Source organism: Camarhynchus parvulus, chromosome 1A (genome assembly GCF_901933205.1).
Source record: "Camarhynchus parvulus chromosome 1A, STF_HiC, whole genome shotgun sequence".
Classification (NCBI taxonomy): Eukaryota; Metazoa; Chordata; class Aves; order Passeriformes; family Thraupidae; genus Camarhynchus; species Camarhynchus parvulus.
In genome coordinates, this window is record NC_044586.1 from 40,989,666 (window position 1) to 41,016,279 (window position 26,614).

A 26,614-nucleotide genomic window follows, 5' to 3' on the forward strand; every position below is an offset into this window, starting at 1 on the left:
GCTTGGATGGTGCTTTGAGTGATTTTTCATATATGTGAATATGAGGGGCCACTCCTTGGAGATCTTTTGAGAAAGAAGTAGCTTATTAAAGGGATGGGTTTCCCCTGATTTACATGCTCCTGTTGCTTAGGCAGCCTCAGCAAATGGAGAATGTCACTGTCTGCTGGCAGCTGCAAAGGACTTCAGGCAGATGTTTGCCTCTTTTGCTTTGTTCACTTGTATGCCTGATCCAACTGGCAGCGGGGCTCATTATGCACCATTATTGTTCTAGACATTGAACCTATTTCTTCACAAATTAATTGCTTCTGGCTGACTTATCTGTAACCAATGTGATTGAAATACCATGAAAACAATCAGTGATATGTGGCTGTCACCTGTTAACTCTCCCAAGGAAACCTTTGTTAAGACTGCTTTGGCAGCCAGCGGACTTCATGAGTTTGGAAGCACAGTTCCATGTTGGCAACAGGCTGGAGACAAAGCTTTGGTGCAGAAGAGGGGCTAGGCTGATTGGCATGGGGTGGGATGTCGCTGATGACTATGCAAGATACAACATCAGGGATGCTGTGTGACCAGTTACCTGGGCGGTACCAGCAGCAGGGCTCCTTTATTTATTGTTTGTTTTCGGACCAGTTGCAATGTGAAGTGGCTGTAATGGCTTCACCAATGGAGATGAAGCCTGTAGCCCTTCTGAGGGTGACATGCACATTGGGCACCCTGGAACTGAACTCTAATGCCTATGCTCTGGATTTGGGTTGAGGGATGGATTGCATTTCCCTCTTTCATGTATAGACGCTCCTCTCTCTTTTTTTTTTACCTTTCTTATAAGAAATAGGGCGTTCGCTTAGTATGGTGCTTAGTATCTCAGTTGGTTAATTTACTCCACAAAGGAGATTTACCAGGGACTCCCATGGTTGTCTTGGGGGGGAGGAAAAAAAAAACGAGGGAAAGGTCTTCTTTCTCTTTCAACCAGTTATTGTTGAGAAAGATGTGAAAGGTTACTTGTAAAGATTTAATCCATAGAGGATGAACTTGGGGGAGGTCAATATACAATACTGGAATCACCAGGTGACGTCAGGGTCTTACTGACATGCATGTGAAATTAGGGAGAAAAAACCAAAAACCAAAAACCCAGTCCTTCATCCTGCAGAATCTGACAAACTGACAACAAGAGATTTCTGTCCTGCACATTGGGAGTCTATGAAAGGGAAGGGAAGAATAAGGCTATTCTTAGCCCCTTTTATAAGCACACAAAGTACGGCACAGAAATGTCACTTGCTGGGGCGGGAGGAGGGTTTGTTAAAGAGGACGGGACCGCTGTGTAGAATCGTCCTTTACAACAGGGCAAACGAACCTGCCGTTGTCAGCCCCGCGCCAGCCCTGCACATTCCCATCTCAGTCAGCTACTGCAAACGTCCTGATTTCTTCCCTTCCCCCCTACCTTTCCCAAATTATTTTTATTCGCGCTCAAAGACCGGAGGCTTCGCCAGACCCTGGACGGCACCACCTCGGGACAGGAACCAAGCGGTGACTTCAGCTCAGGCAGACGAGAGCTGCCGACAGGCAGGGGAGCGCCCCGAGGGTCACGGCCAGCGCCGATCGGCCGCTGCCAGCCGCGGCCTCCGGGGACACCCCGGCCCTCCCCGCCGCTCCCCTCAAAGTTCCCAGCGGATCCCCCCACAGCACCTCCCGCTCCCGCGGCGGACGGGGCGGCGCGGCGGCGCCTCCCCCGGCCCTGCCCAGCCCTGCCCGGCCCGGCGGAGGCGGTGGGCGGCTCCTGTGGCCGTGGCATAAACCGGCGGCCCCTCCCGCCGCCGCCGCTGTCCCCGCTGGACGGCGGGGAGGAGAGCGGCGCTGCCCTGGGATCCGGGCGGAGGCTGCGGCTGCTCTCCAGCGGAGGGGTTCGCCTGGCGGCGGCGGGCCGGGAGCTGCGGGGCACGGGCGCGCCGCCTGCGGCTGCCGCGGCCTCGCTCGCACGGCGGCGGCGGCGGGAGGCTCCGCCGGGCTCCCCATTGTCTGCCCGCGGGCGGAGGGCTGCGCTGCCCGCACGCCGCCCACCCTCGCCTTTGTGTGCTCCGGCCGGCGCGGGGCGGCGCGGCGCCCGCCGTGATGCGCGCTGCGGGGCGGCGCGGGGTCCGCGCCGCTCAGTGAGGCGGGGAGGGACCCAGCCCGTGCCCCGGAGGCTTTTCGCTCGCAGCAGCCGGAGGGGGGGGACTATGGACTGAGCGCATCGCTGTACCATGGAGTCGGGCATCCGCTTGAGCACGCTCTGCCTTCTCCTCTGCCTGGGGCCAGGTAGGCGGATGCTGGAGCCGCCGGGAGAGCGCCCGGGAGCGGGGCCGGCGGAGCTTCGCAGCGGCGATGCTCTGGCCCCTGGGCAGCCGCAGGTGCGGAGAGCGGCGGAGGTGCCAGGGGGGTGCTCGGGAAGTTGCGGTGTCGGCGGGGGGGTGACGGCACTTTCTGGTCAGTTTCAGGCTTTGGCGTGGACCCCTCGCTGCAGATCGACGTGCTGTCCGAGCTACAGCTGGGAGGCTCCACGGAGGGCGTGCGCCAGGTGCCGGGGCTGCACAACGGGAGCAAAGCCTTCCTCTTCACAGGTACGGCCGCCCCGGCCCCGCAGCTCCGGCCGTGACCGTCGGGCCCCGGCGCCGCGCACGGGGCGCGTCCCCTCAGGTCCCCCCACCGCCGGAGGTTTGCTCGCTTTGAGACCTCGGGATTCCGTACCTTCCCCTCCTGCTCGCTTTTCTTCCACCTTCTTTACCGCTCCCCTCTCATTATTTCATAAAATTTTTTTCTCTCACCCCATTTTTTTTTTCTTTGACTGGTAGACGCTTAATTAAAGTACAGCAGGAACGGGGATGGCAGATGGCATGTTTGTGAGTCGTGGGGTGCGGTGATGAATAATAGCACCACCCACTCTACCGCTTTACTTGGGAAACACTAAACATATCCCAGTTCCAACTAAGGAAAACCTCACTGAAAGTTTTATGTGAGTCGAGCAAAATGTTGAAATGCCCCGGAGGAGGGAGGCAGATGGCTTGAAATAAGAACAACCTTTTTTTTTGCCAAAGGAAAGTGGCCCTTTGACGCTTCTGTGACATACCCCTCCTGAGAAACAATGAATGAGTTTTGGTCTATTTTAGTGCTTGTGATTTTTTCTTTCTTAATAGTAGGAATAGAAATAAAATAGTAGTCTTCTCTCTTCCAAAAATACATTTAGGAGTTTTATTAGAGATCATTAAAAATTATTACGCTTTCTTATATTGTAATTCATAAAAGACTGTGAAATAACTCTCAATATCTTGTTGAATATATTGGCATTGGTTACTTTCCATACAGTTGCTTGTTGTCAGTGTGTTTTTGAATTACACTTTAATAACATACTGATATGTTAAATGGAGCTGGAATCAACAATATTTTTAGAAGAAAAAAACCAAGTCTATCTTAATTAAACAAAAAGAAAGCCTAAAACTGGCCTTTAGAAGCAAGTCTCTTCTCTGAAAGATGATTAAATGCTCCTTACAATCTATGACTAAGCAAGAAGAAGGAGTGTGGCTCAACATCTGATGAAAAACAAGCACATCTCCACCTCAGCTTGCACTTTCAATATAGGGGGACTTCATTGTTGATGTCTTGTGTCATGCCAGGATTTTAGTTTGGATCTGAAGAGATTCCTAGTGCAACAGGCAAGAGGCTGTGTTTCACATACAGGAGAGTTATGATCCAAGGGAGATAAGATCTAGAAAGGGAATTTCTTTTTCATGTTTGCATTAATGAGATAATTTATCAGGAAGCTAATAGTTGCCAAAGGCTTTTCTGTTTGTTTTTTTTTTAAGGTGACCTCTCTAGCGGTGTTCTTCCCTGGAGCTGCCAGCATGTGTCACTATGGACATGAATGTGGAGACACATGGGCATATGCCTTAAGAAACAGTGGCACGTGCTGGCTTTAAACATCTGTGATGGGCTTGTGGCTGCAGAGCAGAGACCTCTGTGAAGGGGGTGACTGCTTAGCATGGCAATGCATTTGTGTGCCAGTGGGATTCGTGTCGTGTCCTAAAATAGGTGTAATTTTTAAGGCATGGTTCTGAATTGAAGCCCCGTTGTGCTACAGTGGATTGGGGTGAAGGAGTGGGGGGAAGTTAAAACTCACTTTGTCTTCAGTGGTAGCAGGATTTGAGGTTTGAAAGAATAAGACTTGCTGGTATATTTCCCCAGTGTCAGGACAAAAAATTACTGGGTTACTAAAGAATTACTTTTTTTCAAGTTTTTCCCCTCATTCTTTGCAATTACAAGTGTACATAGTTCCCAAATGGCTTAGCAGTTTATTTGTAACAAAAGAAGACAGGAGTTTTAAATTTTCCCAGCAGCCTTTTTATTTTGTTGAGAACAATTGGAGGAATAACAAGGATGAAAACACTTGTGTCTAAATGGTGGTTGAAGTCACTCAGTGTCCCTTAGGAAGTCTTCAATGCCCTGCAGGACTGGAGATAATTTTCCCTGCTACTGCATAAGATGACTGCTGATTTTCTTATAGTAAATGGGGTCCGTACTGAGCAGAGAGACTTTCATTTTTGAACTTGCATTTAGAAATAGAGAAATTTCCTTCCTTGATCAGACCACTGGGTCCACTTAGTCATTTTTGTTCTGCTCTTAGAACTCCCACTTTGGGAACGTTGCTGCAATGTGTGCCTCTTCATGTATGCATTTGCAGTGTGTGTGAATTTCAAATACGTGTGTGTGTTGCCTTGAAATTTGGTTTGTTTGTGTGGGTTTTTCCTTATTCCAGCTGAAGCCTTAGTCCTAGACAGAAAAGACTTTGTGATAATGACACAAATTACTTTAAATAATCTGTGAACTTACTCTGGAAGCTCCAGCTTGTGATCCATCCTTTCTTTGCCTCTTGGTTTCTTCAGATAGTGAATCTTTTCTCATGTCATATACGTATTTACAGCACTTTAGTATGTTGACTTTTTGAAAGACCTTATTCTCTAAAGCCTTACTTTACATAAGCTTAAACCATTCAGAAGTCCTAAAGGCTGTTCTCTGTTTTAGAAGGAAATTATGAATGTGGCATGTTGAGCTGCCAACAGGTAATAGACAATTAAAGATGTATGATGGGAAAATTATATATATAGTTAAAGCAGAATAGTCTCTTCAGTTTCCAGGCAAAAAGTCAGTTTTGACTGCTTAATTAGATGTAGCATCAATTTTCAATATAGGGGTTTAGCATCTGATTGGCTGTTCTGGCAAATTCTCCCTTGTGTAAGTGACTTTTCAAAGGTATTTGTATTTCTAGGTCATATAAGACAGTAAGCAGTTACTCTTTAAATGTAATTTTAGTCTGGCACTGTCCAGTCAAGATAATTTAGATTATACTCACACAGTCTTGTGTCATGCCATGATTTAGAAATAATGTTAGCCACTTGAAATCTGCTGTTACTTGGACTTTTTTTGTGTTTGTGTGTGTACTTGACTTCAGCAGATTTAGGTGCTGGATTCTAAAGCTTTTTAGGTGTATGGTGCTCCTTGGTTGTCATGAATGGTAGCAACGGAATGCCACTGTAATCTGTGTCTAGTTAGCTGCAGGGACTTCTTTTTCTGGAAATGTGATTTGCAAAGTAATTGTAAAATGTTCCAGTGTAGCTTGTGGGAAGATACAATTATGAATAGAAAACAGGAGGAAGTCTTCAAAAATGTTAGTGTTGCTGTATGTGAACATCTGCCAGCACTTTCTAGCCAACAGCAGATATTATTATGTCAAAATATGTTGAGAGGAAAATTATTCCTCTGCTGGTCAGAGCAGCAGAAGTCAGAATATCTGTGTCACTAATGTCTCTCTGTTGGCATCTGTTTATGTAAGTCAGTGAAATGTTCAACACCTTTGTTCCTCCCTTTGCAAAACAGGGGTGACACTTGGGTAAAGCCCAAACCAGATGGGTGGACTGAAGTGTAATTATTGTAGTTAAAAAGGGCTTTTGGAGAAGTACACATTGTCATTCTTGTAGTTCTTTTTTGAAAGGATACTGCATTAATGCAATTTGAAGAGATAGATAAAGATGAAAGTCCAGTGTAGCTACTTTCCTATGTAAATATGGAAATCATATTCTTCAAGAGGACTTGTTGCATAAGTAACTACAGGAGAGTTTGAAGAAGCAGGCAAAACTACAACAACAGAGCCTGGAGGATGAGGAGGGTTTTGGATGACTGACTCCAGTCTGTGCTAGGGGATATAACATGAAGCTCATGCAAGGTCCCACTGAGGCCAGATATTTCAACTGGCAGTAGGAAATGGTGTTCTGAGGTTTGACACTCTAAAGAAGAGCTGCCAGAGTAACTTGCTCTCTGGCATTTCATCAGGCAATAACATTTTGTCACCCTCCCTTTAAATTCTGTATTACATGTATTTTATAGGTAGAGCATTTCAATAGTCTTTCTGGGTTTCTCTTGTTGAGAGCAGATAACTGTTCATCAGACTGTCTTTGTCCAAAGAGAGGGAGAGTGTGTGTAGTAATGGAGACCCTTCCAACTGCCTCCAGCACCAGTGGAGAGGGGTGGAAGGTACACTGTAAATCAAGGGATGAGAGGCAACACAAATGAAAGCCTGGTGGTGTGTAAGGACAGGATATGCCCATCAAAGGGTGTGTATTCTCTTCAAAGGGAAGGCTAAAAGGTGAAGAGTGCAGAAGAGTGCAGTTGGTCACAAACACAGAAACATGCATTTAAGGAAAAGATAAAAAGGATGTGTCAGTCATGAAAATGTGAAAGCTTACGTTTCTGAATTTGGAATTTATTCAGAGGAGGGACTATTTTAGAGGCAAAATATGGTATATTCTAATGGGGATCAAGATGTGCTATGAAACACCAGAAAATAATTTAATCTGTCAGTGGGATGAATGAAAGGACTCGGCAGTACTGTTGATTGAATTGGTGCTGGCTGGCACAAAATGCTGGCAGAAAAAAACCTCACCCCTAAACCAGGCTTCTTGGTATAAGTGATGTTTTGTCTGTTGTTGTATGACTGGACCATTAGTGTGTAATTTTAGAATAGTAGCAAGAAAATATTACTCTATCTTATATCCCTTTGGAAAGTTCACTCTGTTTTGTCTCATGATGTCATCTCTGGACGCTTACTAAATAAAGAAGCTAAAAAAAGCCTTAAAAGCAGAGATGAGTAAACTTTGTCACAGAAATAGGATTTACATTGCCTATGCACTTTACAACACACACTGCTTTTTTCTTGCCACCTGTCATTGAAACTGTGGGCAGATGCTTCCTCCAGGTTCCAGCTGAGCCTGCTGAAAATATTACTGTTCCCAGCTGCTCATCACTGCCCAGAAGCTAGAGGTTACTGTCCTCACAGCTCTTCCAAAGCAGGAGATTATCTAAGTGTTCCCATGTCTGCTGATCGTAAAATCAGCCAGACTTCAGGAGTGAACCTAGCTGACTGCAGTGACATGGATTACAGTCCTGTAAAATCCCCTTTCTCCAGCTGTATCCATCTCCCAGAGGAGTGGTAACAGACAGCTGGGAATGAGGATGTTAATGTTGCCAACTGTCTTAGCTGGCTGCAGAGTGAATACTTATCTGCAGCTTTTTTTTGTGTTGCATGCAAAGTGTTTTCACTCAGAAGCACTGAATCCTCAAAGTGTGGGACCTCCATCATAGAGATCATCTGTAGATAACGGAAATTTTAATCAAAGTTTAATTTCAGTAGGCACTGGCATGTTTTTTGATGTTAGAAATGCCTCATGTAAGCAATTGCTCTATGACAATGTGGTAGCCAGAAAGGTTTTGGTGGATCTGGAATAACAGCATAAGCTTTTGCTTTGCTGCCTTTCACTTCTGGAACTTTCTAAAGTCACCCCTGCACCTGTGCAAACAGTAACCATTGAGGTAGGGCACTGCCAGGATTGTGATTAATGCCGCTGGGGTGCCAGGCTGGGTGCTGAAGGAGAGCAGGAGAGTCCTGAAAAGCTGGGCTGCTTTTGCTGGTCTGGCTGCTCCTCTGAGACATACCCTTGCTCCAGAAGAACTCAACCTCTTCTGGAAGGAGGAGTAGTTGTAGCAAGAGGAGGTGTTTGTGAAGTGTCTGCTGCTTGAAGACCCTGCCCAAAAAATGAGATAGCATGTGAGGATCCTGCATCAATTTTCCATCCTAAACCATGAATTTTAATGCATGGAGAGCTATGATGCACTTACCCCTACTGAATATTCATCAATATGCCCAGAACTGGAGACTGTGTTGCTTGCTAACTGGTTGTGCTGGTTTATAAGTAAAATAAAGAGGAAAAGTTATGGAAGAAAGACTTAAATATCTTGAGCTTCTGATTGATGCTTGTTAATGGTACAGTAGAGGGTAGGGCTGAGAAATGGAAAATGAATGGGAATGTGAAGTACGGCAGATACAGAAACTGAGAGAAGAAAAGCTTGTAATCCCTTAATGTCATTGTTAGTGCAGAGTTGACACAAATAATGTTAAGGAATGACATAAAACTTGGCCTGTGGCATTTGGGGATTGCATCTGTTTTATGCTGAAAGTTTCTAATAAATATTGGTGTTGCGAATGTATATTAGGCAATGCTATCACAGAAGCATAAGTGTTAAGCAACAAAGTTGTTTTATGTTCAGCTCTAAAAATTGTCATTATTCATCCCAAGGAAAGGTATTTTATGCAAAGTGTTATTTTGTTGTCCTTTTTTTTTTTGTTTCGTTTTCTTTTGCTTTTCTGCAGTGGACTTTTTCTGGGGAGTGGAAGGTAATAATCTCAGAGATTAAATATTCCCTTTAAAGCCTTTAGGGTTGCTTTTTTTGTTTTCTGTCACTTGCGTTTTTTTCTTTTTTTGCTGTGGTTGTTTTTTTGGGGTTTTGTTTGATTATTTTTGGTTTTTTTTACCTGATTTTTTTCCTACTCTCACCTCTTTCCTTGTGTCTTGATATGGGCTCTTGTCACCTTTCAGTCTGTTAAATTCCAGCATGACTTTGGTGGCTTTGTCTGGGCTTGGTAGGACAGCTAACATCTCCAGTCTCTGATACTTGAACCTTTGGAGTGAATTAATACCTGCATTTATTTATCAGCAGGGTGTGACTCAATTTAAAGTAATGTTGTGTTTTACTGTGTTCTTGTGGACTTGAGCCTGTGCTTTTCACTGCAAAATGTATCTGATACCTGCAATAAATTGAAGTCCCTGGGGATATGTTTTCTACTGGGACAATGATGAATCTCTAAAATTTTTTTAATGAGTGTCTGGTTGCTCAGGTTAATGCAAATAACCATGTATTGTTTATACATTCAGTATTGCCCCAAACTATTCATATTGACTAACAGCAGACAGAATTGCATTTCCTTCTTTGTGCCTTTACAATGAGGTCTCTTCTAGAATATTGCAAGTACAAAATCCTTGTTGGGGCTTGTATCATCTCAGGGCTCCAGCTGGCATTTTGTTGGAAGGCTGAAGATGAGTATCATGTACAGCTCTAAGGCACGCATGGAAGGGGAATACATTACAATGGTGTCCGTGTGGGGATGTGGGGCAGAGCCCTGGTTGACGCTGTGAGAAGGGACCTGATGGTTGGAGGAGTGGGGCCAAAGAGCCTCTCTCCATGTTGATATTCCTGTCAAAGGCAGGCAGGTGCAGATGGCTGCTCACCTGGCAGCCTCTCTGGGCAGTGGTGTTGGCTGAAGTTAAGAGATGTGATGTTGACAGCAGGACAGCTTCTGTCCTGTGTGCCACAAAGAACCCAGCACATACAGCACATGTGCCCTGAGAGAGAGAGGACAGTGACCTTCCTAGGTAGCTGACAAGTGCATCTTTCCATATTGCTGGGGGAGGAATGCATTAGCAAGATGAAGTGATGGGGGAAAATGAGGTCTTGCTACCCTTATGTAATTACTTTTGCTGTGGCATAGTTCTGTAGTCACAAAGTGTGCCTAAGACTTGCTAGGTTAATTTTTTTTTATGGTTTCTTCCCCCACTGCAGCATGGCTCATTCTCCATGCCACAAAGGACAGCAGCATTTCCTACACATCCCTTTTAGATCAATCACAATGTGTGTTTTCCCTCTACTTTTTGCTTATAAGATGTGGGAAATAAGCTGGGGAGGAGGGGAGAGTAGAAAACCTATGTTCTTCTAGTCTATATCCTCCAGGGTATAGAGGTGATACCTTGGAAAAATAGCTCCAGGTATGGTTAACTTCACTGCTTCCACTGAGTCTTAAGGGATGTACAGCACTGAGTTCATAAGTTATTTAAAACCATTGGTAAGAACTGGAAATTTTATATAGCTGTCACGGAAAACTGTAATTCTTTGTAGTGACTCTTCCCTATATTTCGTCTCATTTGGTTTTGTGCCAAGGTGCAGATCCACGGAGCAGCTGTATTCTCCTACCTGTGCTGCTAGGCACAGCTGAAGGGGTGAAAAAGGATTTTTCACCATTGGATTCTTTTTTTCTGTCCGCCTGTTTTTGCCTAAACTCCTCTATATTTTGTCTCAATGTTTAAGACATGCTATTTTTTTTTTCCATCTTGGCATTGTCCAAACGATTTCCTCTCAGGATAATCTGAGGAGAAATATAAGAAATGGTACTTTGGTTTTAAATTTTTTTTTTTTTGCCTGGACATGTTTTCCACAATAAACACCTACTGTGAATGCTCACTTAGATATTTCAGATAGAAAAAAAAATTTCTGTAGCCATTTTCAACATGGAAGAATTTCACAGCCAAAAATTCTTATTATTTAACGTTTTATTTGCTTTTGTTTTTTTGGTGCATGCTTTGTTTTTGGGGGTGTGTGTGAGATCCTGATGACTTCAGAGAGACACACAAACTTAGAACTAACTGACGTTTAGCTTGAAGTCATCTCATGAGCAGCTGCTCACAGTTCTGGGCTCTTGCAAGGTGCTAAAGCAATGGGCATGGTCTAAAAGGACCAGCAGACTGAAAGAGACTTCCAAAGACACAATGTTCAAAAGGCTTTTAGCAGATTAACATATTTGCTGCAGCACCAAAATTGCTATGATAGACTGTAATGTTTCCAAGGGAGCCATTACAATCAATATTGCTAGCGATCCATAACGGAGAACTCTTTTAGTGGAATTTGAGTGGCTATTCCCTTCTCTGAAAACATGGAGTATAATAACAAAAAGACCTCCAACTGTAGAGTTAGAGCAATGTTTATACTCTGTTATAGCAATGTTTATACAATTTCCCCAGCATAAATGCTTATTTAAGTATAATTAGGTGGTGGTAACATCCATAGTGTTTATCCTAAAAATGAAGATGATATGCACCAGCCTTGACTCTGTCTGGATATCCATCAGTCTCTAGATACAGCTGTGAAATGATCCATAAGCATTCCAAAGGATATTTTCTTTGAGTTTTGAGGTCAATAATCTGTGTTTTAATAGCTCCCTAAGCATGCATTTGCATATTGTGCCCCAGCTGTTCCAAAGACAGTCTTAAGATTTTCTGTAACATTAATACGCCTTGAACTTGAAATAGTCCCTAGATTTGCTCAGCTCTCAGTCAAGGAAGAGGGTTGACTTGAGGAAAACCTTGTGTACCCTGTTCAGTGTTGCTCTTATTAAGAATTCATGCACACACCATTAGCATAAGGAAAGCATATGGGAGTAAGAGATCTGGGAGGGTGAATTTTTAAAAAAATTGCATCTGGGTTATTGCATTCACTCTGAGTTTCTGCATTTCAGAAAAATATCAATGAATTGCAGAGACTGAAGAGAAAAACAGCAAACCTGATTATACAGTAACAAAAGGTTTGGCTTAGTAAGAAAGCTTTTGAAAGAACTTGAGCATGTACAGCTTGTCCAAGAAATGACAGAAGTGTTGTATGATAAGTGTCTAGTATTAGAAGATTTTTAGTGGTTTAAAATGAAGGAATTATTTAGTATTCAAAGAGCTAGAGGTAAGAGTAATGATACTACAAATGGAGAGGATTTAAGATAAAAGAAGGCTTTCACAGTGAACTAGTTTAGATTATGGAATAGCTGCTGAAAAGTAGTGGTGCAAATCTCCATATTTTTGATTTTTTTAGAAGATAGCCTGAAATAAAATATCTAGGAAACATTCGCTGTGCTGTAGTCATTGTACATAGTTGTCAGGTAATAGGCTAAGAAATGAGTGGATGACCCTTTAAGTCTTTCTGTACTCTGGAGAGTGGCAGCGTTGGTGAAATTGATCAGGATAGGGAGAGTTTTTCAGACACAATGTAGCATCAAACACTTAGTACACAATTATCAAACCAGCACCTCTGTATTCTCCTGAAACTTGTTCTTTGGTGTACTTACATATATTTTGATGATGCTGGGCTAAAATAAGCCTACAAGAGCAAATTAGAGCCTGGAAACATTTTATAATTTTAAGTCCTCCAAGCTTATACGTTGAGCATGAGTTTAAGCCTGTAGCTGATTAATCAGGGCAAGTGGGCACATTTGCAGCAGCATAGACTCAGTTAATACCTGACTTAAATAAGAACTTCTGGAGAACCTGAACTCTGGTCTTTCCCAGCTTTCTTGAAATGTCTGGTAAAGGTTGGCTCGAGCCTTCCATGTATTTTCTACCAGTCTGCCCTGCTTACAGTTGAGTTGTGTATATGGTATTCCTTGGTACCTCTCCTCTTTGATGTTCCCAATTCAAAATATTCTTTTCTTTCCTTTTTCTGACATCAAAACAGATATCCTGTGAGTAGAGATTTTTCCAAGCATGCCAGTATGGTTGGTGGCATTGGTGGCCTGCCTCTACCCCCAGGTGTGGTCTCTCTGCCACTTCCCATTTCTGCTAGTGCTTGAATTGTGTTTACAGTTCAGTACAGTTCAGCCTTCTCCCCCCATCTGCTGCTGTTTGCTCAGCCTGCTGCTGGAGACCTGTGGCTAGCAACAGAGGTGTTGGATGTGTCCATATTCCGATAATTTTTTTTTTCTACTGGTGGCCTCCCTCCCCCTGCCCTGCTTGCTCTATTTTTGCTGTTGGGATACAGGTTTAAGTTTTCTGGTGCTTTTTATCTGTGCCAGTGGCTGTTGGCCATTCTCTTGTGTCAGAAGTTAATCTTTCATGCAGGCTGCATGGTTGTGGTAGTCTGTAAAATGATCTCATATGAATGCTTCCTTAAGCTCACCATTGTGTTGTGTGAGAAGAAATCAGCGCTTAAATTCTTAAAAGATAGAGTTTTTCTTAGCTGCAGGCAGTTAACCCTAATGTGGGCAAAAAACAGTTATACCCTAGAAAGCCAGGGATGAAGGAAAATTAGGATCAGAGATCCAAATCACTACCAAGAGGGAGAAACAGGTTCTTCATGAAGAAAAAAGGTAAACCTAGGTCATCCACAAGTGATTACAGTTGGGCTAGATGATCTCAAGAGGTCCTTTCCAGCCTGAATGAATCTGTGAAACACAGGCGTGAGGAGTTAGGTCCTCAGGAACAGCATACTTGTCACAACAAAAGGAGGTTTTGAGAGAAAATGACTGAGCAGAGAGCATGAGTAAGACTTACTGACACTTGCACAGTGAGAACCAAGTGAGGGGGAGACGTGGTGTGTTGCTGAGAGGGGATTGGATTGCCTACACCAAGCATGATCCTAATTCAGAGGTGCTGTGGTGGGTGCTGATCTCATACAGTCTGTCATTGTATGATAGTTCACCACTGGAATAGGATATATTTGAGAATTTGAGTTGTGTCATATCTTCAGAGAGAAGGGTAGGGCATGTGATGCAGCTTGATCTACAACTAGCATAATCTGCTTGCATGATTTATTATTGCCATTAAGTTTGTACTTTATTGTTGTTAATTGATTGGGCTTTGTTTACCTTTGGTAGCCTGCCTTTCATTTGGAAAAGGCTGGCAACACTCTCTCCTCCTCCTCCTCCTGTCCTCCCCTTTTGCTGTGGATTGAATAGCTGTTAAAATCCTGGCCATGCTATACAATGAAAATAAAATCAGTCTTTTAGCAGTTCTCATGTGTGCCATGCCCTTATTACAGTACTAGTCGGGCTGGAAGATGATGCATTGTTTTTCTTCTGCTCTTCAACGTCCCAGTGTTAACAGCATTTCTTGGTGTGATACTTTTGTTTGTTGTTAGGTCACTTTGACACAAAGTGCTCATGTGACAGTATGCAACCAAGCATAACTAGGTGCATATGCCACAGATGGCAGCTGCAAGAAAAACAAGGCAGGCTTGATTTTCTCCACAGGTTTCAAGGTGTTCTCAAAGCAGCTTCTAGAAAGCTATTTTGTGCCTAAAGGGAGTTCATGTTTATGTACACATGTATATTTATAAAGCTATAGTAGCTGTAACCTTTTAAATAAAGCTGGAATCTCCACTGAAATGAAGAAACAAAATAAATCCCACTCTGTGCTACATTGGTGTCCTTGTTCAAACATAGTAGGTTTTATAGTGGTATTGGCTGTGCAAAACCTAAACAACATAATTCTAAGTAGCAGTATATGATTCTACCTATGAGGGAGCACATACAAAGCATCTTCAAAACTTAAAAAAGGTTTAAGAGTAGTGTTGGAGTATAGGCTAGGAAAAAAATGGTAATTAGAAAAGCTATTGCAACTTAAAATTGATAACCTGTAACCTATAAATCACCAGAAAGCATCACAATGATAAATACATGGTGCAGAGCATACTGTGCAGCACACATTTTAATTTCCTAGGAGTGGAATTTCAGTAACAAGAACAGAAGTCTTTTATCTTCATTATTTTGCTGTCTTGTCATAGGTCCCCACTGAGTAGCACCTTTTCTGCTGGTGATATTATCTTGCATGATGGCAGTTGCTGGGAAAGAGACAGTATTTCTGGTGTTCAAGGAACAGAAGTTTTCTGTATCATGTATGCCTTTAAAAATTCCTGTTAGTAGTTTTCTATGTGTCCTGCTTCCCTGTGTGTTGATCTATACATTTCTAAAATTCCTTTCAGAAATGTTCAGGAGAGTACATTCTCATGTTCTGTGGCAGTTTGATAGGAGTTGTTTATTAACAATCCAGTGTGGCAGGATCTGTATTGCTTGTTAGCAAATCAGCTGTTTCAGCCTCCTGTGCTGAGAATACAGACTTCTAATCTGGAGTCCTACTTGTTCAAAGTTCCGGTTTGCCTGCAATTAGATCTTTTATCCTGTCATTTGCAAAAGGTTTGAAAAACTGTCAGAAATATGTTATTGCAGATACAGTCACTAGAACCTGTTCTATAACTATTTATCTTTTATTTACTTTTTGCCTGCTGAGTCCAAAAGTCATGAAATCCTTGTTCATGGACCTGACATTTTTGGAAGAGCACGCCTGAGTTTTTGCGGTTCAGCTGGACTGTTTTACATTACAGGAAATTATTTCCACTTGTAATCCTGGTGCAAATTCCCTCTTTGCTGAAGGGACAACAGCCCAAGGAAAGATGAAAGATGTCTAAGTGTCTTAGCATTGTGCAGGTTAAGACTAAGATAGAGAGCTGTGGTACTGAATCCATCACAGAACGATTTGGCCCCATCTGACTTGCCTTGGTCTCTAGAAGCAGCTGGTTGGTATATAAACTCAGAGGCTTAACCCAGCCACTAGTATAATCACCCCCAAACTTGTTTTGTATCATCTCTTGCAGAATGCTACTAGGCAGATTTCAGTGGTAATATTGTCAGTTCACAGGGAATATGTATTATATTATGGCTGTCATCTTCCACAGACAGTCATGGATTTGCCAGGTCTGTCCTAGTTGTCCTGATTCAAGCCTAATTGTCCAGGCTCTCAGTACCTTTTCCTCCTCTTGTCCCACAGTGGATTTGTTCTCAGTTGTGCTAAAATGACTTTAAACATCAAAGTATGTAGCATATAGGGGAGCCAGAGTTTTGTCCAGGAGTGATATGATTACAGTTTTTGAAGGACATAAGTATGAACAGCCAATGTAATTGGGGAAAAATGTGTTCAGAAACAGGTCTTCTAGTCTTTTGTGACAGTCCATTGTGACTTGTGGGACTTTGCATATGGTTTGAGCTGGAGGAAAGCCCTTGCTGGATGACACCAAAGCTGTAGCTGACATTCAGAACAGAGGAAGCTACAAAGCAAAGGCAGTTGGAACCTCCCCAAATGCTGCAAGAACAAACTGTGACATTTTCCCCCTTGTTTTTATTTGATTTAATGATTTGGCTTCAAGTCAATTTTTGTTTCGATTGTTTCGTTTCAGCTGAAGAGCATTTTGCCCTCTTCCTTTTCTCCTTCTCATCTACTGCATTTCTATCTGCATGCATCCTTGCTGAAGCATTTCTTTAGTGGAAATAAGAAGGCAGAAATGCCACACCATGGGGGGTGTCAAAACTACAAGGGCAGTTTGTGGGCTGTGTCCCTAAACAGTCTGTGGGGTATCCCAAGGTCCTGATCATGCCACTTGGGAAATTAATTGCTAGAGTCCTTGTTCCTGGCATTTGTGAGTGTTTGTTCTGGGGAGATCAGGTTGGATCCAGTTTATGGGGGGCGCTTGGGTGCATAGAGGTCTGGATGTACCTGACTGTATCCTGACGTACGTTTCGATTGTAGTTCTAGAGTTCACCCAGGTTTGGGAGCTGGGCAGTGCTCCTGGCCCTGTAGTGTAGGCACACCCTTTGGGAATGGCCCCAGTGGGAGTCTTACAGGGTTAGTGTTTACCCTGTGTCTTGTAGTCTTAAACTTCAGATTTGCAGATGGAACTGCAACAGCTTCCCCCAGACTCTTGCAGAGCTCCTTGCTACAGCCTTGGAGAATCCAACTCAGGTTCACCTGGGTTTAGAAAACTACAGCTGCTTTTTTTTACTGCTCTCTCTGAAACAACTGGGAATTTTTGAGAAGGGAATAGAAAAATTTATAGGTAAAGTAGTTCAAAATGCTTTATGAGCTGATCTTATATATCAGTTTATATCAGTAGCAAAACAACCAGTCTTTCTACTGAAGAATTTAATGCATATCACGTCTAGCAAGGCTTTGGCCTAATAAAGGTTGTTTTACTTCCTTATATCTTCATTTTTCATTAGAGGAATGCAACTCCTGAATTTGAATGCACTGTGCTCCCATTAAAATCCTGCTGTACTGTCAGTCTCGTGAAGATTTTGCTATTGGATTGGCTTTGAATGCTGCCTGGTTGGCTGGGTGCAGCTTAGTTTATATTTGTTATGTAAATAAAAGAACCATATAAAGTAAACAGTTGCCCTTTGAAGGCTGTGTGAAATCCCTAGTTACAAAAATATTAACCAAAAGGTTGAATATGGAAATGTGACAGGATGTGAATATATGCTTGTGACACTCATCCCTCCTAGTGTAGGAAATTGAAACAAAATTGAGTGAATTATATTTTTCATCCTCATTTTAGCCTTCAGCCCTCCTTCTTCTCACAAACCACTAGAATTTATTTTCGATAGTTCACCAGAGCTACAGTGAGATGCAGAATTGATTTATAGACGCTGCTATTAGAAGCTGATTATGTGCACATGAAGCAAACTGTGGAGCTCAATTAGAATGCCTCCTTCAAAGACTGTTCTGTGGGAATTTGTTTTATAATTCAGTTCATACCGTATGTGTACTTTTAGATGCTCTTCAAAAATTTGAGAGCACACCCTTTGCTAGGAAAAGGTACTCATTCCATTTAATAACTGTTTTATTGTGGTCTGGAAATGAATGGTAGTCAATGGCTTGTCCTAAGTCTTTCCACAGTGTGATTTAGTATGTTACTGGTGCTGTGTATGGAAATTTTCCTGCTTACTGCCCATAACTTTTTTGTGGCTACTCCCAACCCATTTTTTTTTGTTTGGTTTGGTCTGGTTTGGTTTGGTTTGGTTTGGTTTTTTTTTTTTTTTTTTTTTTTTGTGAGGAGGCATGGCTGGATCAGTTAAGACTGGATCAGTTGCCTGTAATAGTTCCTCATAAGTTTTTATGAATGCAGTTTTCACCACAGGGATGATGAGAGCAATTAAAAGGCTGGTGACCACAGAGGGTCGCTTTGACTGCTTCTTTCTCCACTACCCATTTGGACTGGTGGAAGTCCTTTGGACTTGTGGCGTGAGTCCTGGTGAAAGTTACTTGCTGTCTTTGGTAAAGTGCAGTAATTATTATCTCATGAGCATGACTGAAGTGACACTGTCTGCTCTTGACACCTTCAGCAGATGCTGGTGTGATGTTGGTGTTTGCTGCAGAGCTCTGACTGCAGATTTTCTCTGAGAGGGGAAATGTGTCCTAATAGTGGGGGCTTTTGGGAGCACAGGCAGCTGCTGAGCTTGTCGTCTGAAGGGCTGAGTTCCTGCAGGTCTTATGGTCAGTGGTTTTCCTCACTGGGCTTTCAGGCTGCTTTGCAATGTTAGCTCTTAAAGGATCTAGCCTGAACAAGGAGTGAGACATGCTTTGAGTTTGGATTTTTTGTTTCTTTAATTGTCACTTTCATGTTTCTATGAGTTAAAGATGATGACACTACAGATTTGTGGATTGTTGTGGTCAAACCAAACACACGCAATGTTCTAGGAAAATAAACTCAATATATGTATTGTGGTTAGAGACAAATTTCTCATTCAAACTAACAATTCTGTCCTTATTCTTGCACTCTAAGTTGAAAAAAATATACCTCTGGTTTTGTATATTAGAAATGTTTACAGTACAAGGTTTTTATGTAACTATTGAGAAACTGCAAATTATTGTCTAGGATATACAGTTTGATTTTTCCAAGCTATTATGGAAGAAGCCCGGTTCCAGTGAAGTATTTTTGTTGGGTCTTAAACTGATTACTAGGAGACAAATATCAAGAAGAAGCCTGAAGCAATATTTATTGAGCACAGCTGGTGATCTATCAAGCACCTACTGCTAGTGTTCAAAGGCAGTTGGAAGGAGGGATTTGCACTCTTGTGTTAGTGTGAAAAGAATGGATCTGACAGATCAAGGACCTTTCAGTCATCTCGCTTTTAAGAAATCCACCTGGTGCCTGCCCTGAGCAAAGAATGTTGTGCTTCATAAGAGTAGTAATAATTCAAAAGGCTGTGTAGCTTTTTTGAGCAGCAACTATAATCTGACCTATTTGCAATACCAAAACGGAATGGCCGTGTGTTTTTGGCAGTGTAACACTCCAGCAGTTACTGTGATGGTAACCTTGGTGTTTCGGCTGCCAGCATGACGCAATCAGGTCTTGCTGCTGCTGTCTGTAAGCAAGAAGGTTATCTGAGGCCACAATGGATGATTATAGGGTACCCAGATAAGGGTCTATAGAATAAAGGATGGAAAATTCTCATCCAGTATAGTGATCAGGCAATGATTCAGGGTGACATGAAGAGACCTCATAAATTATTCCTGTCTTGTGGGTGTTGTGGCAGCTCTGTGTTTCCCCTGCCTCTCACACAGCGATGAGGACTGGGGTGGCTCTGGAGAGATCCATGTGAAGGGTGAGGGTTTGTTTCCTTGCCAGAGTACAGGCCACCTGTAGTGCAGTGTTTGCATCCCAGTAGTTCCAGTTAGAGTAAAAGGGCCTGTGGAAGGGGGGGATAGTTATAAATCTATGGGCTGGCCTTCTTTAAGGGTATGAGTGTTAAGCATATACTTTTTCATCAGTTGCTTTTGAGAATATAATAGGAATTTGGTAGAAATTAGCTTTTTTTTTTTTTCTTTTGGGTTCCCCTTTGTGTAAAGCAAATGAAATTCAACTGGGTGTGACCCTGTTCAGGAGCTTGGTTAGGACTTCACAGTTGCACAGGTTGTTGCATTTCCTAAACAGATATTTAAATATTCCTGATCCATAAACCAAAATAAACTGTTTCTGTAAATGGAGAGCAGCATCTTCATAGGTCCAGCTTAAAAACTGTTTAAGAATAATGTAAGCTGGGAGTGGTATACTTGGGAGTTCAGCTCCTGTGTTGCTGAAAGAAAATCACCAGTTCTATTGCTGTCCACTCTTGGCTGCTGTTCCTGAGATAGTTTCCCCAAGTAGAGCAGAATGGTCAAAAGCTACAAGAAGCTTGTGAGCTGATTTAGATCTTACACACTTGATTACACATGCTAATGAATTGATTTTGTGCATTAAAAATGTATATTAATTTTTTTTCTGGTGTAATGTATTCTGGAGATTGGGAATTATTTTTCCAGCATTTGACATCTTGTTTGTAAATTATCTCTCTAGAGGTTTTAAGCTTGGGCCTTTTTTATTTTCTATGCATGTTATGTGCAAATTTAGCAGAAATATTGCATCAGTCTAGGCTTTGTGTGGGTTTTTAAAAGTAAAGTCTTTATTGTATATGTGTGCCACTACTCTAACAAATGTTCATGACATTCTGTGCAAGAAGCAGCCGGAAAGTACCACCCAAATGGAGTATAGAGCAATGAATTAATAATAAAACATTTTGAAATTTGGTGAATTTTTAAACTATTACTTAAAGTTGAGTAAATTGTTTGGTTTTTTTTAGTTTATTTATTTATGTATTTATGCTATTAGGCATAACATTTTTTTAAAAGTCATTAAAAAATTGCTCAGGTCACATGTCAGGGTTTAGGCTCATGTCTAGTGTTGTCACTGTGCTTCACTGCTAGTGAGCCCAAACTTTGGATGGGATATTAAAGGTATCATCTGGCCACCCCTGAAGAAAGTAAGAGTTATGACCCTGGATCAAAACAAAATACCACCCCTCCCCAGAACAGAACAGGTGTCCTAGAAAATGTGTTCTTTCATTTAAATGGCTTCCACTGCATGCAAAACTAATGTTTTAAGTACTTTGATCCCTGCTTTTGCCTGTCTGTTCAATTGTGCTTCTCAGAAATAGCCTGTTATTTTGTAAGATATTTGAATGAGGATGTAAAGTAAGATTTTATACTAAGTGTTTTTTCCTCTCATGTTTATTTTAGATACTTCAAGAAATGTGAAGGCATCTCCAGAAACAGCTGAAATCTTTTTTCAGAAGTTAAGAAATAAATATGAATTCACGATCCTGGTGACCTTAAAACAAGCCCATTTGAATTCAGGGGTTATTTTCTCTATTCACCATTTAGATCACAGGTAAGAACTGATACCTGTCTGCTGGCTGATGAAAGAATATGAATTCATGCATAAAAAATTGAACATAAATTAGAACAAAATTTTTGTGTAGCAGATAACTTGTAACTATTTATAGTGTTTGGATAGGTACGTTGCGCAGATTTGTACAAAGTCACAGGGGAAGGACAAGAGGGTTTTTTTTTTTTACATGTCTCTTACCACCAAGGGCATGGAAAGCTAGTTCTTCATTGTTGTTCATAACCACAAGGGCCAGATTCTCAGCTGGCATAAAACTGTCACTATGTATGTCACTATATGTACACTGACTGACAAAGCCTGGCCCTGTAAGTCCACCTCTTCATTGTTTTTAACAATGCAAGCAGTCTTAAAAAAGAAAAAAAATCCTCCAGTTATGGGTTTACATCTTCCCATGAATGGCAGAGCACTTTGCTCGAAATGTTGTCAATCTTAAAAAACTAAAGTGAATGACACGTGGGATTTAAGGATTATCCTTTCAATAGAATATAGACTCCTAGAGAAATAAGATACTTTTTATATGTATGTTTGAGTAATAGCTATTAAAGATAACTCCCCAATCATTCTCTGACAAAATAAAAAGGAGTTTTCAAATGTGCACTTTCTAAACAGTCATTAGCACGAGAAACAGGCGAGCTCTGCTTTATGTTCCTAGTTATTTTTATTTTCTTGTGTATCATCCCATCCTTTCTTGACAGTGTCCTGACAAAATAACAACAACAACAAAAAAAGACATGTTCAAGCACAGCAAAATGTCTGTTTCTTTTACATAAGTGTACAAGTTTTCATTAGGAAGCATGGTGGCAATTATTTTGTGCTGGAAGATGCTTCAGTCAATTTCTGCAGAAGATGCCCCATCTTCTGCGGTTTAAAAAAACAAGCAAAAAGACCAACCAAAACACAAACCACAAAACAAACAAGAAGGACAACATTTCCCATGGATCATTATGCCAAGTTTATAAAAGGATTTTCATACTTGTAAAGGAGTAGTTAAATGTCTCATGGTTGGCATTAGATGTGCCCTTGGGCTTTTAATAAACACATTCAGGTCTATTCTGTGCTAGGGTCATATGGAGAGATGTCTGTGTGCCGTGTAGTGTTTGTTCAGTTTAACTGTGCTGAAATGAGGGCTGACCTAGGTGTGGGTAATACTGCAACCAGACAAGCACCTTGTGTAGTTTCTCTTACGGTTTTAATGTTCTTTTATGATGAATGACAATAAAGACAAGAGAAAGTAGATGTTAAAAGGAAGCATTTGATGGCTTATATTCAATAGCTGCTTCTTCAGTGCTGGATCTCCATCTCTGACCTTGCCCACCTCTGACAGGGACTTGGCTATAACAGTTCTTTCAGTTCTTAACTTCTTGTGAAGTCTCTGTCACAGCAGTCATTGTAGTTAGTGGGAAAAGTAGCAATGCCGAACCTGACTCCGCTCCTTTGCACAAGCTTCAGCCTTTTATCACACTGATGTCAAAAAAAGTTGCACTAGCATTGAACTGCTGCCTTGCAGTTCAGTTTACAGAGGTCAGTACTAGCTCTGACATTTCTGCAGTGAGGAGCTGAATGAGGGTGAGGAAGGCTGAAGGTGGCAGTAACTGAAGGATGTTATTAGTTATCACACAAGTACCTTTTCATGTGCTTTATTTTACAGAGCTTTCATGGGCAACTAATGGTTCTAGGGTAAAACCATTTCTATGGTACAAGAAAATAAAAATGTTTAAGAAGTGAGAAAAGGTGCATTTATTAATACTTTGTGTTTTTGAAAATAAATCAGAGTAAAAACTCATCCTCTCTTTGTGTGAATCTATGGATGTTGGTGCAATTATGTGAATGTAGATTGAAGGCATTTCTTAAATTGGTAGGTTTTTTTTTTAATTTATAATTTGGTTTATAAACTTAAAATTGTTATATGATTCAGAGTTGACTGATTCAGTCTCTGTTGTCTAGTTTTATGAAGTTGTTATTTTTGTTCCTTTTTGCTGGGTCCCTTTTGAAAATAATCAAAAATGAATTCTTCCACTGAGACATGGTCATGCAGCTGTTTAAGGCTTTGTGTCTTAAGAAGTTAACAGGGCTGGTCTAACAAAGTTTCCCTTCTAATGTCATGTGTTGAATTCTGTCCTTGGGCTATCAGGGTGATACACAAGTTGTGCGTGTAAGTCTCAGGCTTGGGCATTTGCTGAGGCTGGGCTGTTGCTGTCATCACAAAAGGGTGCTCCTGAAATGATCTACTGAAAATATAGTAATCTTTTCATACTCACTTAAATGCTTTGTTCTTTTCCTAATTGAGTATCAAAGCTGACTTCCCCTCTTACAATGATAATGCATTTTTGTAGTATTTAATATATTAAAATATTTTAAAATTAGTCTTAAAGGGAAAGAACCTGAAACCATACCTGCAACTGTCCTTTTCTGACTTGCCCATACATTTTCACAGACATTGTATTTCCCCACTGATAAGAACAGCCAAGGAGTTCACGCAGTGATAGTTTAGGGCACAGTATGGAGGTGATAATTTCAGAAAAAAATCTTGCGGTGCCAGGGAATTCAAATTACACATCAGTAATTGTTCAGATGAATTTCAAGCAGCAGAACACATCTTTTCTATATGGCAGATTTATATGGCATATGTCTGGAAGATGGAAGTTATAAATGTCTTCTTGGCTTCAGGGCTTTACCTTGACCACAGACAGTGCCCTGCCTAAAATGTGTTGTACTTCATGGTAGAAAGGTAAATATTTTTAATTGTGTTAATGAAGGGATACCTAAAATCTGAGTAGAAACACTGTTAAACACTGATTGCTCTGTGTTTTATCTCACAGTTAAAGCTGTATTATCCTCCTCACTTCTGAATTTGTCTCACCTTCTTCTTGATGGAAAAGTCAGCAGAGAGATGATTTTACTCTGTGATGGGGTTGTAATATATGTTTGGTCTTGCTATTCCATCATATATTTTCATTTAATCATCAGCAGTGGAGCTGATGATAATAAAGCTTTTTCCTCCTTTTGTGGTTAGATGGCTTTATGTAACTAATCTTACATTCATATCTCTTGAGATACTGCATATTAGGCCCTTAAAGGATGAAGCTGCTGGGTTGTAGTTTAATGATACTTTCCTTTTGTTAGTGCTTTTTATATCCCGCAACAGAGAACTGAAATCAATAGTATGTTATGGACAGGCATTTCCTACGCTTAATTTGTATCTCTACTAATTTATTCAATTTCTGCCTTCCTTAGTATTTGTTTTCACAGCAGTTGGTGTTCTTGTGATTATCTGCTGTCAAATGGGCTGTACTGTACAACAGTTTCAAACCTCTTTCAGTATGTAGGAGGAACTTATCTGTGACATTTTCTCTCATACTGATTTATCCTACAAGGAGATAAGTTGCCAGAGGTGAATTCCCGATGCATGAATTTTGTTCTCTCATTTGACCATTGTATTAAAATAGAGGTGGAACTGTATGTTCCCTGCTTTTGATGTATGAGTGTCAGTATTTCTGGACTGCAGGGTGAAGTGTCCTCTCTGACACCGTAAAATCTGCTGCAAAACTCTTACACTGAGAAAAGCCTTCAGTATTTATCACTTAAGCCAATATTCACCTCTTAAGCCAATAATTGCAGAGCAGATGTTAGGTAATATGGGATGAATTTTCAAATGTTAAAGCTGTATATGGCTGTTCCCTGTGCCAAAAGAGGCAGTAGCTTATTTCTGCTTATTAGAACACTCCATGATGTTCTTTGTTGGAAGAGAGAAGGTAGTGTTATGTATTTTGTTTTTTTGGTATTAAATCTTAGTTTCTGTTTCTTACTGGTCTGATAATAATTATGAACACACTGGAATTTCTGTGTAACAGCTTTTGAATTCCTGTAGTGATTTTAAACTTCTCTGGTGTCAGTCTTCTATTCTTTTGATGCAGTTTGCCTGTTTCATCAAAGGTGTCAAGAAAAGGTATTTTCATTCATTCATTCATTCATTCATTCATTGCTTTTCCAGTGTGTGAGAGGATTCTGTGGGACAAAGGGATTCTCTCTGTAGACACTGACAGCTTGATCAGGCTCTTTATCCCAAAGGAATGAAGTTCCTTGTTTGTGTTGGTTTGGGAGATTTAACTTCTATCCCTGAGTATGGGGTTGGATGGAAATACTTGTAAAGCAGCTATTTTGTGTTACACTCTGTTTAATGCCTTCATGGTGTTAAGAATGACCTGTTTCTTTGAGTGTTGGGTATAAAGGTTATCATAAAATTGATTGACGCCATGTCACTCTTGCTTGGATTTGGGGTTTTTGCTTCAGTTTAGTTTATACTCTGACCAAAAAAAAAAGAAAAAAAATTGGCAGTAGGATATAAGTTTCTGTAGTTCAACCTAACTGTTCCATAACTTTTTGTTAAATCAAGTGAGGCCAGCATGTACAGTGTAAATCATTGCAGCACCAGCTAATCCAGGGTGAATAGTTTGAGACTATCTTACAGAATGCTTATATGCACGTGCTTATATGCTTATATTGAATTGAGATTAGTGACAGGCCTTCTTGAATCAGAGACAGATTTGTTTCTTCCTATGATGTTGAAAGCCCCCACTGAAGTAGCTGAAATGTGAGTTTTGATGGATTTTGTTTTTCTTCCTATGTTGTTTATACGGCTTTCTATGAGCAAACAAATAATGGAGAAATCTGTATTCTTTTGGGGTAGGAAATGGAAACAGTTATGTTGAAACTGCCTTTTTCTTTTACTAATACATCTACTAGAAAGTTCTTTATTGTATTTGCAGTCCTCTTGCTCTCCTTGGAGAAAATTTGTCAAGAAAAGGGAATGAGAGGCATGGTTTATACCATTTGTTTTTACAGTGATTGAGTTGAGAAAATTCTTCCCTTGTTGATTTTTAGTAGAAGAGGAAGCTTCAGGCAGGCAAGATTCATATTCCTGGGACTATATATTAGTGAGAACAAAATGGAATATTTATTATCTATTGATAATGGAACTAGTGAGAGAGATGAGAGGAATGAGAGCAATTGCTCAAAGACATGAATTAGTGTTTCCAAATTATTTCTTAAATTTGGGAATTTGATTTCATATCCATGGCCCAAATAGGAACGGCACGGGCAATGTGCTGTAATATTGGGGTTGAATTTTTCCAAGACCAAGCCAACACCTTTTGCAAGAACAACTTTCCTTGGAGTGCTTTGAAGAGCTTGGTGAGACCTCAGTTCCTGCTTCTGGCTCCTTTAAGCTCCCATATGGGCTGTGGAAAGGCCAGCTGGGAGCCATGCCTTGTCATCAGCAGTAACATTGGATGGGCTGGAGGATCTTGCTCTTGTGATGGCCATGGGCTCTTGGATCATAGCACTAAGCCCAGCAGAAGCTATATGGACTGCAGTGGGGCTAAGGCAAGATTTTGCCTCCCTGATTTGGTTGACCTCAAAATTTGGGAGGTAAGCAAGGAAGTCTCTCAGGTGAGAGGCAGGGTCTTCTCTTCAAAGGCTTCCAGACCACAGCAGTCCCTCTGAAATCAGATAAGGGGCTGCAAGGAGTTGATAAGAGCAATATCTTACTGACATACATTTTTTCCCCACCTGCTTTATTAGTTTGAATTGGGCACAGACACAGTGGCACAGTGAT

General features: G+C 41.3%; 1 protein-coding gene across 2 annotated transcripts in view; it reads left to right on the plus strand.

Annotated features, from left to right (window-relative positions):
• The first annotated feature begins 1,767 nt into the window (after positions 1-1,767).
• NELL2 (neural EGFL like 2) overlaps positions 1,768-26,614 on the plus strand; it is a 135,815-nt gene continuing 110,968 nt past the window's right edge. Inside the window, exons 1-3 of one of the 2 annotated variants that reach the window (XM_030959604.1) lie at positions 1,768-2,292; positions 2,466-2,594; positions 20,832-20,982. In XM_030959604.1, the coding sequence (XP_030815464.1) occupies positions 2,238-2,292; positions 2,466-2,594; positions 20,832-20,982 (335 nt within the window). In that variant the 5' untranslated portion in view covers positions 1,768-2,237. The remainder of the gene's footprint in view (positions 2,293-2,465; positions 2,595-20,831; positions 20,983-26,614) is intronic. The other variant, XM_030959605.1, reaches the window with a different exon arrangement.